The sequence below is a fragment of the Echeneis naucrates genome, chromosome 3 (assembly GCF_900963305.1).
Source record: "Echeneis naucrates chromosome 3, fEcheNa1.1, whole genome shotgun sequence".
Lineage (NCBI taxonomy): Eukaryota > Metazoa > Chordata > Actinopteri > Carangiformes > Echeneidae > Echeneis > Echeneis naucrates.
Genome location: NC_042513.1, coordinates 27,921,173 through 27,939,316, shown reverse-complemented (window position 1 = coordinate 27,939,316; position 18,144 = coordinate 27,921,173). Strand labels below are relative to the sequence as shown.

Sequence of the window (18,144 nt, the reverse complement as noted above, 5' to 3'; positions counted from 1 at the left end):
CTAAGCACCTCAGAAAAATACTATCTAATCATCTCATCAGTCTGGACGGCATCACTTTGGCTTCCAGCTCCACTGTAAGAAACCTTGGAGTAATTTTTGACCAGCACATGTCCGGGGGGGCGGACTCTTTAGCAATTTTCAAGACCAGGCTTAAAACTTTCCTGTATGACAGAGCTTATAGTTAAAAAGTTAAACTCCTCTACTCTTTAGCTATGCTGCTGTAGGCCGAGGCTGCTGGGGGAAGGACTGAGCTTCTCTCTCTCTCTCTTGCTGTCTGTCTCTCCCTGTCACCCTCTCTCCCCCCTCTCCCTCTTTCTCTCTCCCTCCCTCTCGCTCGCTCTCCTTTCCCCACCCCCATGCGCTCTCTGTCCTCATCCTACAGGTGGTGACTCATCACCATCCCATGTTCCTGCAACACCTGCTGGTCCCATATTTCATGAATTCTGTACTACAACTCAACTCCATGAACTTCATGCAGCAACATGTTCCTGCCTACACCCCGCCCCCCCCTCCAATGCCTATCTCACTCTCTCTCTCACCCACTCTCAACCCAATCGGTCGAGGCAGATGGCCGCCCCCCCAAGCCTGGTTCTGCCCGAAGTTTCTGCCTCTTAAAGGAAGTGTTTCCTTGCCACTGTCACCATGTGCTTGCTCATCGGGGGATCTGTTGAGTCTCTTTCAATAATTTTCTAAAGAGTTTGGTCTAGACCTGCTCTATATGTAAAGTGCCTTGATGTAACTTTGTTATGATTTGGTGCTATATAAATAAATCTGATTTGATTTGATTTGATTTGATATTTCAGCCCCCAATTTCCTCAAATTCAGCCCCTGTTTCTACAATCCATCAGAAACCAAAGCAGCTTTAATACTTCCTAAAATTTGTGAAACACAGAAACCATATAACGCCCTTAAGTTACATACACAAAGTAATGCCCAATTTTTCCAGTTTAACGATATTGAGCTATACAGTCTGAATGAGTTTGTTGTTGTTGTAGTTCCTTATTTTCGCAGCAGGGTGCGCATTAGTCACACACACAAGCGCTACTCGCGGTCAGAGCTCTTCGTTTTTGTTTTTTTCCCCGCTCGGTCTCTTCCTCCACTGATGCCGATGAGAACAGACGCTGTCACCGAGAGAGCATGCAAATGTTAATAACTACATGATAGTTGAGGGTTAACCCTAACCCTCGTCTTGAACTATTGATTACTAACGGTATTCACAACCGTTAGGAGGTTTTTGGGTTGCCGGACATCGCCCTTTTATTGGGTTTTTTTCGAGAATAAAAGTCAGGTGAGTAGCAGCCATTAGCGCTTAGTATAGCATGCTAGCGACTGCCGATCATGGCTAATTACTCACTCATTTCATGAAGAAATCAGAATTTTGTGTATCGTTATGCTTCTGAGACAATATTTAAAACCAACCGGAGGTATAAGAGTGTATTGGAGTTTATTGTGTGGCTAATTTTGTGTAATGTGTGGATATGTTGTGGGGCAACAGCATATATGGCACCTCCATGCTGTGGGGGTTTCACCACCTGGAAGTCTTCGGGGGCTTGTTCCCTCCCATCTCTAGCAGGCTCCAACAGTGAGAAATCAATGGCCAAGATTTCATTTGGTCTCGAGGCTAACAGGTGGCCCAGGTCGCTGGTACGTCCTATGCAGAAGTCCATTTCTCAGTCAAAGGCACAACAGTCCCAGGGCGAGTCAGGGTGGCTACCATTTCACCCTGGGAAGAATGCTGCCTAGACAAAGCATCTGCGTTCTGATTAGTGCGTCCCAAACGGTACCACACGGTGTAATGAAAGACTGCCAACTCAGGGTTAGGGTTAGGGTTAGGTGGGTGAAATTGGCTTGGGTGAAATTGCTAACCCTGTGCTGGGTGCAAAAGGGACCTAGCCAATGCTGGGTTATTTATACCCGGCATGTCAGGTAGAAAATTTGACCCCACACGCTGGGTTAATGTTTTTACTCAACAAAAAAACAAAAAACAAAAAACAAAAATAAAATAAAAAAAAAAACAAATCTGAAGTTTGGGGGTTATCAGGTTACCAGCTATTGCTGGGATTAAAAAAAATACTAATTTTATTAACACATTTTATACATATTAGCACTGCACATAGTAACAGTACACACGTTTTAATTCAAGCACACAGACGTATTAACAAGGGTAAGAGGAGCTAAAAGAATTGTAACATTACTGAAACAACCCACAGCCACAACAACCTCATTGCTGTTGCACACATTCATCCTCAAACAAACCAGAACTAATAAAAAATTCTATGTAATATTCATCCTAACATTGTAAAATCATGCAATACAAATCACAATAGCAAATGAAAGATTTCTCAACGCTGTACTCTCAGATAGGCGCTAAATAAGCCACTCACCCTCCCTTTGGTACATGTCGTTTTACTGTCAACAGGCTACCAGTCACTATGGCGACTTACGTGACACTTTGCTGTCTAACCCTAACCCTAACCCATGCATACATCCCCCACTTAAATAACTATGTAGGGAGCAAATTAGCCAGTGAAAACATGGAAAAAAATGATTCAAGTTGGCTGTGGCGCACATCATCACCACAACACACACACATCAGCTAAACACAACCAAGTAAACTTTCAAAAGTGACAGTAAACAAGTATCTTCAATACCTATATCAAATAAAATAACTGGCTAGCGAGCGAGAAACACACACAAAAAAGGTTCAAACTGGTAAGTACTGACAGTAGGATACAACTATTTGGCTACCAAAAGCAGATGTTGTAATACTTTCAGTTTTTCTTACCATTTCCTATTAAATATCTTCACCCAATCCTCCAAAGCTCAGGTCATCTGTGGTGCCTGAATTCAAGCATGGCGATCGTCCTCATCCTAAGGCCTGCCCCGGTCCAAACTTCAACCCTTCATGTTGGGTCATTTTATTTGACCCAATATTATGTCAAATTAATCAATTCATCATTCGTGAGCCTCTACCCAGCGAATGGGTTAATAAAATAATCTAGCATTTTTCAGCGTGTAATAGATCCATATTGAACCTTCTGTTAATTTCTAAAATCATGGAAAAAGCAGGAGCAAACCAATTATAGGACCATCTGGATGGGAACGGCTTGTTTGAAGAGTTTCTATGGAGTCAGAACAGTCTCATAATGAATAAATTCTGAGCTTTTCATGAATGTGCATGCTTTGTTTCGTAGTCATATTCCAGACTCGAATACGAAAAACCCTGTGTTTCACAAATATAATTTTGAGGCACACTTGTAATATAAATTCACAGAGAATATGAATTGCTGAATGTGCATTTACGAACTGCTTCTAATTTGTGAGCAAAATCTGTACGTTGAATTTTGAGACTGCCCTGATGTCGCAGGTCACCCAATGTCACCATTGGCTGATAAAGCTGTCAAACAAATGTATGTTTCTTACTGACAAATTAATCAACCAATTGGGTGTGTTTGCTCTCAGCCAATCATATTGCTCCTTACATGAAGCTACACTTAAACCAATTACATGTGCATGAAATTATAATTTATATTACAAATTTGCATACAAATTATATTTGTGAACAAAAGTGTCTGTATTTGCGATACATATTGTGTGTATCTGTGAGTCCAAAATACAACTATGAAACAAAACAAGGCATTTGTGAAAAGCCTTGCGAGAGTTCATTCATTATGAGACTGTTCTGACTCCATAAGTTTCAGTCATCACAGCACAGAAACAGCACTGGTTAAAGTGTCATGTTTTGGGTTCTGTCTGGTGGTTAGTGTTTGGTCTGTCACTTTCTGTTTTATTTTGAAGTCCTGGGTCTGTCATGTTCCCCGTTACTTTCTTCCTGGTTGTATCCCCTGTTGATTGCTTTCCCTGCCCTAACGTGGATCACCTGTGTCTTGTCTAGTCACTGTGTATTTAAGTCCTGTTTTCTGTTTATTCCACGTGAGATCCTTGTATGCTTGGTGGTGTTTGGCCTGCTTTCCTGCCTGACCGCTGTCTGTTGTTTCTTTCTGTACCCCAGCCTGTTAACTTGTGTTGTTTTGATTTTCCTATTAAAAGTATATTAGTTTTCACCTTATCCTGGTTCCTGCATTTGGGTCCTCATTCTCACACTACCACCCTCAACACAACACCTACCCTGACAGAAGGATCTCGCGAGTCATGGAACCAGCGGAGTCTGTACCTGCTCGCAGCCCTTTTTGGGGAACCCCTCAGGACTGGGCGGCAACCCATTCAACCTGCTGTTCCAAAACCTCTGAGACTCGGGTTTGTGGCTCTCCAGCTCTCCTGCTCGGAGACCGCCCCAGCCCACAACCCTTTCTGGAGAACCTGTTTGGCCAAGGGGGGTCCTTGCTCGATACTGCGAGCCCTCAAGGCCATGTGGCCGCCAGTTAAGCCGGCTAGCCGCCAGCCATCCTGTGCACCTTTTCTGACTGGGCTGCCGCAGCTATCCCGTGCACCTGTTCCGGCTGGGCCGCCGCAGTCATCCTGTGTTCCCGTTCCGGCTGGGCCGCTGCCACTGCCTCCAGAGTTTGATTCGCTCCACCCTGACTACACGGCGCAGCCGCCACTGCCTCTGGAATTCGCACCGTTGCCTCCGCTTGCTGTTTGTTGTACTTGCTCCCTGTATTTGGGCTACTCTTATTCAATTACCTGCAATAGCAGATTGTATTGTGACCACTTGCCCTACCTTATCAACTTATTGGCGCACCGTGGTGTATCTGCCTTTCGTTGCCCTTGTTGGTAAAGGCAGTGTGTGTGCTCCCACTCCCAGCATAGGTACTTATTAGTTCTTCTGTGTGTGGACCCCTGAGCTGTGTTTGCCTTTGTTTGATCGTTGTACTTTTGTTTGCATTTATTGGTGCCAACTCTGTTGTCCCCATTTGGTGTGTAGCATAGCACCTACCCTTAGCTGGTGAAGGCAGTGGTCTCACTCCCACTCCCAGCACAGATGTGACTTTGTAGCTGGTAGCAGCGTTTCCACTGAGGCTAACACTGGAGAAAAGCACACAAGGAAAATAATGCCGGAAAGATACTCACAAAGGATGCATACAATCTGACAAAGACATCAGGTATAAATACACAGAGGGGAATGGGACACAGGTGAATGACACTGGGGTGGAGACAGTAGTCAGAGGAGAGAGGAAACAGGAAGCAGAAAAAAATGACACGACAGCACAAGACTACAAAAATAAAACAGGAACTGACAAACACACAAAACCTTGGACCTGACATTTACTGTGTAGGATAATCACCACCGGTTGTTCCACAGACTGTAGTAATTCCTGCGGTGGATCATCTGTTGTATCTACATTAGCTGTAGTTGGTACAGACCTCAGAAAGTACAGAACGTGTCGTCTCTTCTGTCAGATGCACCTGCAGCAGAGATCAGTTTCAGTGGACAGACCAATTGCATGTGTGTCCCAGCAGGACTGGATCTTCTATAGGACTGTTGACAAAATCCTGCAGTCATTGAATGCATTGCTGCAATTCAGCTCCACCCTCCAGATTTTGTGCAGGTGTTATGTTCTGTTAATTATGGGGGGGGCATGAAGTCACTCACACTTTGGGATGTTGCTTTATTTTCTTTGAGATTTTGAATATTGATTGTTACTGATGAAATCTAGATTTTTCTATTGATATTCGAATATTTTCACAAGATCTCCATTTCACTGGATTTACTGTGTGGTTTAATTTGTTAATAATTTGATTATATCAGTCAAATGCTTTACTTCTATTGGACAAATACTTTGTGTGTCCAACCTCCTGACAGGAAGTACTCTTCCCTGAATGACTAATTCAAAAACAACCACAGATCAAAAGGTTTTATTTTCAGGAGCCCGTAGAAATGGAAATCTGACAATCAACCAACCAAGAAAAGACATCAGCTATTGATTAAATAGGACAACAGAACAGGGGACCAATATAATTAGAATCAGCATTTTGATCAATGAGATTAACAGTCCCTGGACCTGGTCCTAGACTGTGACAGCCCCCCCTCCCCTCCGAATGCCGACACCAAGTCTCTGACGCTGCTGGCTGAGGGAGGCATCTCCTTGCTCTCTATCTTTACCCTCGTCTTCCTCGGGTTCGCATTCAGACTCTTGGATCTCAGAGTTGGGTACATCCTGTCCTCCCCCAGTGGATATCGCTCCACTGGCTCCTTTCCTATGTTACTGTGATTACTTTCCACCATCTCACCCCTTTGTTCCTCATCAGATGCCTTGGAATCATCCACTTCCCACCTCCTCTGCTCTATCACCCTGGGAGGTTTGGAGGGGGGTGAGCCAGTGAGAACCTCCTGGATGCTACTGCTGATCGACTTCCTGTTTGACGAGTGCAAGCCACTGAGGGTTGGAGAGGAGAAATACTGCATGACCCTTGACTTCTCCAGAGGAAAGGAAAGCACCGTGGCTAGTTGGCTCTTGAAAGCTGGTTTTTCCATTTCAGCCCCCCCCAGCTTTGCCAGATGGGAGGCAGGACCATCAGGAGCTGGTCTGAGGTCAGGGTCACAGAGGGAGATCCGAATGTCGATGTTGGAAAGCGACTGAGTCCGGTCTTTCAGGGTCCTCAACCCCAAACTTGAGCCAAACTCTGACACATCACCTGGAAACAAACAAAAGAAAAAAAAGAACCAGGTCTGAAAAGGTTGTAACAGGTCTAAAAGAGTCTGAGCAGGTCTGGACATATTTATGTGAGCCAACCTGTGTCAGCTGCTTGTCTTCTTTCTGGGTTAGGGTGGATCTTCTTGCCGTGACCCTCCACATCCTCGGACACAGAGGACCGGTCCTCGTGGTCCAGCTGATAACGGTAGAGGCTGTAGCCATCTGAGCTGTTGATGCTGCCATGTCGCAGCAGAGTGGTGGGCTCGCATACGGATGAGCCTCTGGAGCGTGGTGGCATGAGCTCGACCCGATCAACACCTGCCAGCTTCTCCAGGGCGTTCATCATCCGGCCGGAGAAGTCCTCCAGCTGAGCCAGACGCAAGTCCACGGTTTGGAGAGATGCCTTCATGGAGTGTTCCCGTTCATTCACTTCCTCCAAACGCATAGACATGTTCTCCACCCTTAGACATCACAAACATCAGACACCTCGGAGACCCTCTGAGACTTCAAGGGGCTCTGATCCTGAGTGCGCATGGCCTCACCTTTCTGATGTCACTCTGATCCGTTCGTTGTTTGAAGACTGTTTTTCGTCATCTTTCTCTCTGAAATATTCCTCCACACACTGTTCCTCGAACTCATGGAGACTCTTCAGCTCATCTGCACTCAGCACCAGCTCTGAGGGAACACACCTGGTCAGTGTCACTTAACCCTAACTTCAACTTTATTCATTATCAAATCAAATCAGATTTATTTATATAGCACCAAATCATAACAAAGTTACATCAAGGCACTTTACATATAGAGCAGGTCTAGATCAAACTCTTTACCCAACAGTTCCCCCCATGAGCAGGAAAAACTCCCTTTAAGAGGAAGAAACCTTGGGCAGAACCAGACGTGGGTAGAGTAGGGAGAGAATGAGAGCAGGAGTAGCGGATATTCAATACAGGTGCAGGCAGGAACATGATGCTGCATGAATTTCATAGAGATAATGCTGGATGGAGTTCATGAAGATGTGGGAGCAGCAGGAACACGAGGTAGTGATGATTCACCACCTGCAGGATGAGGACAGGGAGAGAGAGGAGAGGAGCTGGGGGAGACAGAGACTTCAGAGAAACATGGTTATTGATACGTCGGTGCATGCAGGGGGGACGGAGAGAGGGAGAGGTGCTCAGTCCTTCCCCCAGCAGTCTCAGCCTATAGCAGCATAGCTAACGAGTTAAGTGTGCTTTGACAGCTCTATCTTACGGAAAGGTTTTCAGCCTGGTCTTGAAAATTGCTAGGTAGTCTTCCCCCGGACCGATGCTGTAAATTGGTTCCACAGAAGCCTGATAACTGAACTGAACCCAGTCATTGCAAACCAGGGTTTCAGTTGGGTGAGGAGGTGTGTGTCACTCACGGAGGCGTCTCTCGCGGGCATCATGGTCACCATCTAGTCGGCGGTGGCAGCGGCAGCACAGCATCTTTAGGACGATGTAGATGTGGGGGAAGACAATCAATGGGGGGGGCAGAATGGGGCGGTCGTGGAACGTCATGATCAGCTGATACCGCTGGAATTTCCACACCTGGTTGGAGATGGACTTGACCTCGAAGAAAGTATTACTGTGGAAGAGGGAGAGGAGAGACTTTGTGTGTGTGTGTGTGTGCGCGCGCTCGCTCGCATGTGTGTGTGCGTGCGTGCGTGCATCTGTTGTGTGCACTAACTTGAACACAGCAATCAACAGGTTGACCAGTAGGATATTGGCCACCAGCAGGTAACAGGCCATGATGGCCGGAGTGAGCCAGGCTCCAGGAATGCAGGGAGGAAGCTTCTTCCCATCTTCATCATACATGTTGTCGCCACATGGAGCTAAGAACCACACACACATTCAGTGTCTGCTTCTGAATCTGAGCATCTAATGTTCATAGAGGATTTAACACCTGAGACACTTACGGTTGATTTCCATTGCATAGACTGCTCAGCAGAGGAAGAGAAGGAAAAGGAAGGTGAAGAACATGAGGAAAAAAGAGAGGAGGTGGAAGAAGAGAACAAGGAAGAGGAAGGAAAATGGAAAAGGGAAGAAACATGTTTAGTTTCAACCTTTAGTTAAGATCATCATTTCTTCTCTAATGAAAATCAAATTAGTTACATACAGAATAAACACGTAATTTTATGAACATGTTGAGGAAATATATTTATTTATGGCTTTATATTTATTTCAATGGAAAACACATGAAAATATAAATATGGGTGAGAGAAGCTGAGGGTGGGGGAGAATAGAGAAGAGGGTGAGGACTACCTGTGAGTCTTACTATGAACTCTAGTCTTACGGTCTATGGAGTCTGCAAACACCTCTCCGTAAATCATCCAATAAGGCATGTAAAAGATGTTCCGAGCCAGACGCCAAGTTGGCTCCTCATCCGGGTGGAGAATCGCCTGCCGCGCGACACCAAAGCTCATCAGCACCACCAGCATGATGACCACAAAGTATAGCATGTCGATCATCTGGACAGATGGGGAAGGACAGAGGGCGGCGTGAGCTTGAACAAAAAAAGGCTTCAAGAGAGCAACAGGGTGGAGCAGAAGGACCTTCTACCTCAACATTTCTCAATGTTCCTAAATGTTTAGATTAAGACAGAACTCTTACTCAGCTGAACATGGGGAAATTAGATCTACTTAATAAGAGTCCTGACAGGTTTGGAGGTTTCTACGCCACAACACCTACAATATCACTATGACGACATACCATCTTCCCAATCATCATGACGTAGGGTCCCAGGTACTTGTTGACACCAAAGATGTCAAGTACTCGGATGTACCAGAAGATGATGTCGACACAGTAGATGACGCGGCCGTAGCCCATGTAGGGCTCGTTCTGTAGCCGCAGAAGTAAACCCAGCAGGAAGACCGAGATAGCCACTAGGTCAGTGATGTTCCAGTAGTCCTCCAACCACACGTTGACCTTCTGCTTCAGCTTCCCTGGCTCCGACATCAGGATCTGTCGCAACAGAGAGCACATTCAAGAATAAAATCCGGGGATCCCTTCAAGGTCTCAGGTCTGTAATTCACAGACAAAAAGTGAAGTCATGAAAATTATATTTGATAGAATCATTTCGATTTCGTCAGTGCACTTAACTGTGCAGTTAAGTGAACTTAGCTCAGGTGTGTTTACCTGTCTGACTTTCTCCAGTCCCAGAGTGATGATGTAGGAGATGACAATCCACTCCTGCAGAGACGGCCATCGTTCCATCTTCACCAGGATGATGTAGTTGTACAGCATCAGATACACCAGGTAGGAGATCTGATGTACAGAGGGACTCAAGTCACATGGTGCCTGACCAGGAATGAATAACTGCAAGACAGTCTCAAGCTACAGTTGTGAACATTTTTAAGAATTGAATGTTCATTCATCTTCAACTGCTTATCCATTTCCGGGTTGGGGGGGGTTCTGGAGCCAATCCCAAAGCACTCTGGGTGAGGGGCGGGGTCACCCTGGACAGGTCTCCATTCCATCACAGAGACAGACAGTTGGACAGAGACCAACAACCACTCAGACTAAACAACAATTTAGAGTCACCGATGAACCCAAACATGATGTCTTCCCGGGCTGGGAATCAAACCCACCAACTTCTTATTGCTGGGACCAGAGATAACTACTATGCCGCTGTGCTGCCCAGATTTGAATGTTGCTTTACTGTTTTTAAACACACCTGCCAATGAGAAAATAGTCTTGTAGAGTATAACATGGTACATGCCGTGTTGAACCAGAACTTGGTGAATGGGGCATTGTAGAACTCGTAGATCCTCCTCCCAATGGGAACTCTCCTTCTCTGTTTGTTCTGGTTCTCTTCTTCGTCTCCTTTCTTTGACACTGCATCGATGTTGGACGTGGCATCCTGAAACAAGCTTCTATCATTCAAACAGCTGAAGAATTATCTCTCCTTGAAGACATCCACGACCCTAGAGGTCCTTGGTTCGCCCTTGGCACGCACCTTGCTGGACTTGTTGTCTTCTTCTGTACTTTTACCGTCGCAGTTTTCTTTGGATGAGTGAAATGAAGCTTCATCTCCAAGACGAAACTCCAGGAGGAGGATGGCAGGTGGGAATATGATCCCAAATATGACCTGGGGACAGAGGAACAAAAGTCCAAAAGAACATCAGGAACATGTACCTGATGCTCTGACTGTGAAGATGAATGAACCTGTGGCATCCCTCAGGGTCCTGGTCAAGACCTCTTTTTATTCTCATCTTTACAAAAATTATACCTGAGCTCTCTGAGCTTAACATGTGGTTCATGTCTAACTTTGCACCAGTACCTTGAGGCTGTTGCTCTTGCCCATCCTCAGACAGCCCATCCACATGTCTGTCAGCAGCATCTGGCTGCATGTGTGGGCAATGAAGTCTCGGTGCTTGGCAGCAACAGCCAGTTTCAGGCAGGTGGAGTTGCTCCAGTTTTTCAGCTCATATGTCAGAAGCTTCATGGCCACCTGCTCATCATGTTTGTAGGACTGGTCCAGCAGTTCGTAGGCCAGCTGACCAAACTCCCTGCACAGAAAATCAAATTGGGACCATGAAGGATCAGAGCAGGACCAGACCAAGAGCAGCTTTAGCTGAGTTCAGACTGGACACTAGGGTCATATGTGTTTAGTCTTACTACACTTCAACACTCTGTCCTCCAGGCGCAGCCACACATTGGGGCTTGAGCTGGACCGGAACAGGAAATGAAATGTGCAGGACTTACTTAGAGTTGTTCTCTAGATCCTGGTAGATGTCGTCCACCAGCTCACTCTGAGATGACTCATGGGCCATGGCCTTGTAGAGTTTACAGGCCACTAGAGCTTTGGCCATTGCCTCCTCCCCCCGCTGCCAAAGGAACAGTGCCATCTTCTGGCGCTTCATTAGCACTGCCCACACCATCAGTTCATGGAAGGGGTACTGAAACCGGCTGACCTCAGGGTCGTCCACATCAATGTCCACCTCCTCCTCCTTCTTTTTGTTTTTCTTACCTTTCCCCTTTGGTCGAGATTCGTCATCCTGCAGGGACAAGTCCACACTTGAGATTGAGTGAAAAGAATCTCAGCACCTGCACCTTCCTCCAGGTCAGTGAAGATGACTCACCTCCATCCCCAGAAGCTTCAGAGCTTTTGGCTGTGAGAGAGGATATGAAGATCAGTTCATTCACAGAGGACACAGATTGGTTATTGATCAATAGATTGAGGTCCTGCCCAGTGTTAACTGTGTGTGTGCGTGCTCACTCTCTTGAGGCCGTACAGGTTGTTGTACAGTGTCCTGAAGCTCTTCCTAGTGTAATTACAACGATAGGCTCCACCCATCAGGAATTCCAGCACCAACCCAATGTCGATCAGTGTGATCTGATAATCTGGAGGGAGGTTCCCCTGAAAACACATTAACCACCAGTCCCCAAATGTCATGCAGGAACTGAAGCTCAGGACCAAACAGCTGACTATTAATCGATGGATCCATCTCTCAGAGCCAGAAACACCAACAGGAGCCTGTGACCTATGACTCTGATGACATCATCACTCACCTTTTTCACATCTCTGACCATGAAGTGCAACGTGTTGGCTGGTCCAAGTTTCTGAAGGCGGGGGGAGGGCAGAGGGAGAGAGAGGAGGGAGGGAGGGGGAGAGATTACACAGGCCTGATTATATCAGTGTGAACATCGGATGCTGAGCAGCATTAATGGAATTAACAGAATTAACAGAAGCTATATTAGCAGCATTTTGAGCGTTAGCAGCCTCAGTAATCACTGATGGAAGATCTTTTTATTCCAGCATCAGATTTAGATTAGATACTTGGGGTGGAGTAATTGTGTGTGTGTTGGAGGAGGAGGGGTTAAACAGCTACTTCCTGTCTAACAGCTGCCTCACCATGTTGTACAGCTCCTCCAGACGGGGGATCGTCAGAAAATGATGAATGTTCACACCGTTCTCTATCAGCAGCTTCACAAAATCCACACGGTCGAGGACTAGAGCATCCATCATGGCCTGCTCCAGAGAGTTCACCTGCACCATCATTATGATCACCATGATCAGCATCATCAACATCAAATGGACCTTGATTTAGATGTTTGTTCTCACCCAGCTCAGCAGCTCCAGTTTTCGGGGGTCTGTCTCTTCTGGTGGTTCAGGTTTGGTTTTCGCTCCTTTTCCTTTCTTCCCTCTGGCTTTTCCTTTATCTTTTCCTCCTCTCCCCCCTGCCCCGCCTGGTGCAGCCCTCTGGGCCATGGGGCTTTTAGGGCGGTCTGGGGTGAAAGCCCCAACAGGCTGAGCAGAGAAGGACACTCTAAGAGCGGCAGACAGACGCTGATCCAAGACCAATCAATTGTATTGATAAGAAAACTCACAGGCCAGTGAAGTCCAGAAACGAAGATCCGACTGTGAGCGATGTCCACTCTGTTCCAGGCCAGAGCCAGACTCAGTTGGTCTGAGGCCGAAGCATTGGTGCCTGCAACATACGAGGTCAGCTGACTGTGAAGTCAGCACACATCAGCTGATTGTGAGGTTGTGTGTTCTTGTATGTTACCTTTGAGCAGAGCCGTGAGGATGGACATCTCAATGTCCTGCTGTCCCTCTGAGCCCATCCTGAACACTGTGATCTACACACAACACAACTCTGTGAGACAACACTACACACTGCTCCTGCTCAATTTTGGTCTCCACACATGAAGCTGTGACATCATCGCTGATGTTGGTGCAGGACTTCATGTTTATCGCAGATATTTAACCTGATGAACTAAATTCAGATATAAGAATCTGAACACACAGATTCATCAGCAAAAAGCAGCACAACATGGACAAACGCACAAATCAAATCAAATTTATTTCTATGACTCCAAATCATAAAGTTCCATCAAGGCTCTGAGTGGAGCTGTGAAAAGAGTAGAGAGACACTTAGAGAGACAGTAAGCATGTTTACATGCACAGTTAAGTGGAGCTATGGTTGTAGCTTGATAAAGCCATCTAATCTGACTTCTGACTTGTCCCAGTAAACATGCACAGGAGTGAAATTGCCTCCGCTACAATATTTGGCAATATGCACTCTTTTGACTTGTGGGCAACGGGCCACTATCGATTGACAGATGATGTCACAGACGACAACAGAGGTGGAAAGAAAAAACGAAACTTTAGCACATGTGCAGATCACCTCCTACGGATCCAGTCCGATTGTCTGTATACATGCAGCAGTAGATTGACTTTCAATCGCTTTATCTGGGTTTGTTAGTCTGACAATTTTAATTTTGCTTTCTGTCGAGCTAACATGTTTACATGTACTTTAAAAGTCCAGTTTTGGTCAGACTAAAGCAATAATTAATTTTTTTAGGTGTCATGTAAATGTGCTTAGTGAGAGAGAGTGTGAAGGAGAGGAGTGGGGAGGACTGTAGAGGGATGGAGAGAGAACAAGAACAAGAGAGAGAGAGAAGGTGACATGAAGATACAAACAGAAAATCCAGTGATGACACACTCACACAAAGAGACAAACAGGTCAAAGTTGAACAGGATTGTCTCTGGTGTTCTGGACCTGAACCAGTCTAGAACAGTCTGAATCAGTCTGGACCAGGACCCAGTGACATCAGGCTGTGGATGTGCAGCAGCTTTAATGTGACAGTCATTGAGTGATGAATTTTTCCATGTCTGCACAAAGCGCTGCTGCAGCTGTTCAGGAAGAAGCAGAGGATTGTGGGATTAAATGACAGAACAATCTGCACTAAGAGCTCTAGCTTTGGGCCAAAGGTTAAACCTTCATCATTATATTAATGTCACAACTGCTGAGGTCAAAGTGAGCAGGTTTCACACTATGGTCACAGCCAGAACATGCTCGCTGGGTCCTGATTGGACAGCCATGGTAACTGTGACTCTAATCAGAGGTGGTATCGGTAACCATAGGGAGGGATGATAGTGAGTAATGACGATGAAAATGATAAATCACGCTGTGGATGAAGCTGCCCTACCAGAGCCCTCTTCTTCATGCACTCCATCACCATATGGAAGATCTGCTGAGCCTGAAGGCGACTGTAGCTGAACGTCTTCTGGATGGTGACTAGCAGCTGCTCTTTAACATTTTCACTCACCAACCTGCATGAAAAGTGATGGGAGGTCACCAGTAGGAGAACAGCTCAGCAGTAAAAAAAATGAAAGGTAAAGGGTCGCGGTTAGGATTTAGTGAGGTCATCAATATGAACTGAACTCCTGGACCTGGTCTCTGAGGTCAGTGAATGTTAGAGTTCCTCACCCGTCCTCTTCGCTGTATCTGTGAGCGAAGGAAATTATGTCAGAGGCTCGACCGCTGCCATCACAGACTACAACGGGGACTGGGGGCTCCTCCCGTAGACTCTCCAGCACAATAGAAATGACATTAGGACCCCCCTCCAGGATCAGACACACCACCGGGACACCCTGACCCAGGCCTGGAACACAAAGATACAGTATTCCTTGAATGGATCTGGTCCTGAGTCCAGACTTGACTCATCAGGATGTCCCAGGAGTGTTTCGGTGTGGAACAATGTTTAGCTTAGCTTAACACAAAGATTATAAATGGGAGGAGAGTAAGGGTTAGGGTAACAGACCATGGGGACACTGTGAGTTCCTGTTGTTCCTCTGAGCAGACAGTGACGGCCGAGTCTCCCTTTGCCATCTCTGCCTTACAAATGTCCAGACATAGAATGACAAAGGGAAACCCAACAGTCACATGATTTGTCACATGGTTGCAACAAGTATGACTGATGAGAATCCCCATCAGGAGCCCCTATAAACAGAGGGTCCAGCCCCAAGACCAGATTAAAACCAGGAACTGGATGGTTCCTCTAGCCTGCTCAGACCTGGCCTACAGACCCAAAGTCACATGACCTACGTGTGTTGATCTTCTGCAGCGCGATGTGTTTCTCCAGCTGTCGGCGGAGCCGGACCTCAGCACCGTACTTCCCGCTGGTGCCGTTATCAGACAAGATGAAGTGGGAGTGGCTGCTGTTCAGAACTGACAGCTTGCTGAGCGGGTTGGACATGGTCTGATAAGGTCGGGTCACCTGAAGCACATAATCTTCCGATCAGAGGTGGAGGAAGCAGCTTACTGTTTTATGATGTTTTACTGGTCCATAAAATTAGTTAATTATTCTTTAATAAGTCTTTGTGTGTCACTTAATGTTTTATTTTGAAAGTCTCTGTCTTTTGGTGATGGCTTTTTTCCATCCTCATGTCTCTGCCATATCTTTCTTTACCGCAGCATGTGTGTCTTCTCTGAATTCAGTTTTTCTGAATTTATTCTGTTTCCAACAGAATTCTTGTTCCTGAATTAAAGGACTTTCTGTCCCTGTTGAGCCTGTGAATCCAAACTATCTGGTTGTGTCCAGTTCTGTCCAGTTCAGTCTGGTTTTATCTGGGTCAGTCCAATTTCACTTACATCTCTCCCAATTAGGTCCTCTTTGTTCTCGATGATCCCCCATGGGGCGATGCCAATGGCGCAGACTTTTCCTCTGGACTTGGATGAATGATCCTTCAGGGCATCTCCAACATGGCGGATGACTCCTGAAAGACCACAGAGCATTAGCAGGATCATTTGCCAAGATCACATGTGGCCCTCTTCCCTCTTCAAAAGGAGTCAGGTGTACCTGTGCTGACCCCTCCAGTGAAGATCCAGGCCCCGGTGGTCACAGCAGCTTTGATCAGTCCTTTTCCAAAAACCTGCTTCAGTTTTGGCGGCAGGTTGAAGTTCTGCAGGCCACCGTGGACAGAGATGAGCAGTGTGGGGAGTTCCAGCTGCCAGTCCTTCACCATCAGGTGGAGCAGGGAGTCTGGTTTGGAGTCATAGGAGACCCTGACGTACTGAAAGGGGGGGGGGTGTTCAGTGACAAAGACCTCCTTCTCACCTGGTCTATCACTGTCCGGTCTATGTCACTCTGCTCTCTCACAGTCTAGTCAATCTTAAACTGGTCTTTCACAGGTCTGTCTATCTCAGTCTGGGTCTGTCACTTACCATGGCTTTGTTGATGTGTCCTCCTCCCTGGAACTCAATGATCCCGTAGGCATCGGTGGGGGAGGTCTGGGTGTGTTTGAGTGGAGTCCATTTCTCTGCAGGTTGGATCTCTAGCTGAATCAGTGGGGCCCCGTCCTCTTTGGCCCCTGGTTGGACACTGCTATGTTGCGCCACTGGTTGTCCACAGCTGCACCTGGACAACAACACCACCACCACAACAAAGACCCTTGTTCCTTTGACCCACAGTAGAGGAAATGAACTTCACAGTGTCCATACCTGTTAGCATCTTTACTGGGAATAATCTGGACACACTCTCTCTTGTTGAATGTCCTCTCGATCCACGCTCTGTGAACCTGAGGAAAAACAGGAAGTAAGCATTAGGGTGGGGCTCTTCAATTGCCTCTGTGCCCTCCACCGACACACCAAACTGTCAGACTGATGTCAGGACTTCTTCTGTGGTGACTGACAGGCCACACTTTAAACAAGGAGCCATAGCTGGAACAGCTGGAACAAGGACTGCTCATGTCTCTGTGGATCTGACTAATTACTGGGAAGCGTTCCATTTCTTTATGTATCCAATCCTCTTATCCTGCATCCTAATCCGACTGCAGTAAAACACACAGGAGCCGTTAAATCTGCCCCACTAATGACTTTGTGTGTGTATGCCTGTGTAGATGACTGTGTGTGTGTGTGAAGCACTCTGACAAATTCCCGCTCTCTGGATGATGGAGGATTAACATGACATGAGCCTCAGTTTTATTGTCTTGTTCATGTGAATGAAAATCATCATCACCACCATCACATCATCATCATCATCATCACCATCATCTCCATCTCCATCACCATCATCATCATCCCCATCCCCTGAAGAGTCTCAGATCTCAGATAAGTCTCACCTTCTGTGATCCAGAAGACGGGCTGCGTTTGATGGATGAATGTTTGTATGATCCATTCGTCCCCATCCTTCCTCTGTCCATGATGATACAGTTCAGCGTTTCTTCTTCACCCTCATCTACATCCTTGACTCCCTCCTCCGTTGTCTCCTGTCTCCCTTGTCTCCTGTTTCCTGTCTTCCCTGATACCTTTGTCTCCTCCTGTTTTCTCTGTCTCTTATCTCCCCTGTTTTTTGTGCTGCAGCTCTTTATCTGTGGGTGGGATGTGGCATCCAGAGACCCCGTCCTCTCTCTCCCAATGTAATCAGGATTAGTGTCCAGGGGGCGGGATTCTGTGAAGGCTACAGATTTAATAAATAGTGATTGGAGGTGAATCTACTTTTGGTCAAGTCAGACTGTACTCACTGCTTCCAGCCAAGTTCACAGGTGTGACATGACACCTAGGCCAAAGCTCCACCTGCTGGCAGCACACTGGTGTGGCAGAGGCGGAGAGAGACAACACAGGTGCAGCAGGAATATGAGATACTGTATGAAGTTCATAGAAATATGGGAGCAACAGGCATTGCAGGAACATGAGGTAGTGACGATTCACCACCTGCAGGACAGGGAGAGAGAGGAGAGGAGTTGGGAGAGACAGAGACTTCAGGAAAATATGGTTAGTGACTAGTTACACATGGTTAGAACTGGA

General features: G+C 46.5%; 1 protein-coding gene across 1 annotated transcript; it reads right to left on the bottom strand.

The window, feature by feature from the left end:
- Positions 1-4,150: 4,150 nt before the first annotated feature.
- LOC115040605 (transient receptor potential cation channel subfamily M member 1-like) lies at positions 4,151-17,525 on the bottom strand. The gene is made up of 30 exons (XM_029497417.1): positions 17,460-17,525; positions 16,840-16,916; positions 16,564-16,756; positions 16,199-16,412; positions 15,991-16,115; positions 15,445-15,616; positions 14,827-15,001; positions 14,546-14,669; positions 13,120-13,192; positions 12,941-13,041; positions 12,675-12,860; positions 12,465-12,599; positions 12,122-12,172; positions 11,829-11,969; positions 11,692-11,721; positions 11,315-11,607; positions 10,890-11,118; positions 10,566-10,697; positions 10,329-10,469; positions 9,746-9,874; positions 9,320-9,571; positions 8,886-9,078; positions 8,527-8,547; positions 8,298-8,442; positions 7,993-8,195; positions 7,139-7,271; positions 6,696-7,057; positions 5,964-6,597; positions 4,898-4,986; positions 4,151-4,320 (listed from the first exon to the last, which is right to left on the bottom strand). The coding sequence occupies exons 1-30, from the start codon at positions 17,523-17,525 to the stop codon at positions 4,151-4,153; spliced, it is 4,989 nt and encodes a 1,662-aa protein (XP_029353277.1).
- Positions 17,526-18,144: the final 619 nt, after the last annotated feature.

Bases quoted from the DNA above. Each gene is read 5' to 3' on its own strand.
- LOC115040605 (XM_029497417.1), bottom strand. From the start codon at position 17,525: ATGGGGACGAATGGATCATACAAACATTCATCCATCAAACGCAGCCCG. The intron at 11,970-12,121 runs GTGAGTGATGAT...ATGTGTTTTCAG, and splicing joins TGGTCAGAGATGTGAAAAAG to GGGAACCTCCCTCCAGATTA. The intron at 7,058-7,138 runs GTGAGGCCATGC...GTGATGTCTAAG, and splicing joins ATCAGAGTGACATCAGAAAG to GGTGGAGAACATGTCTATGC.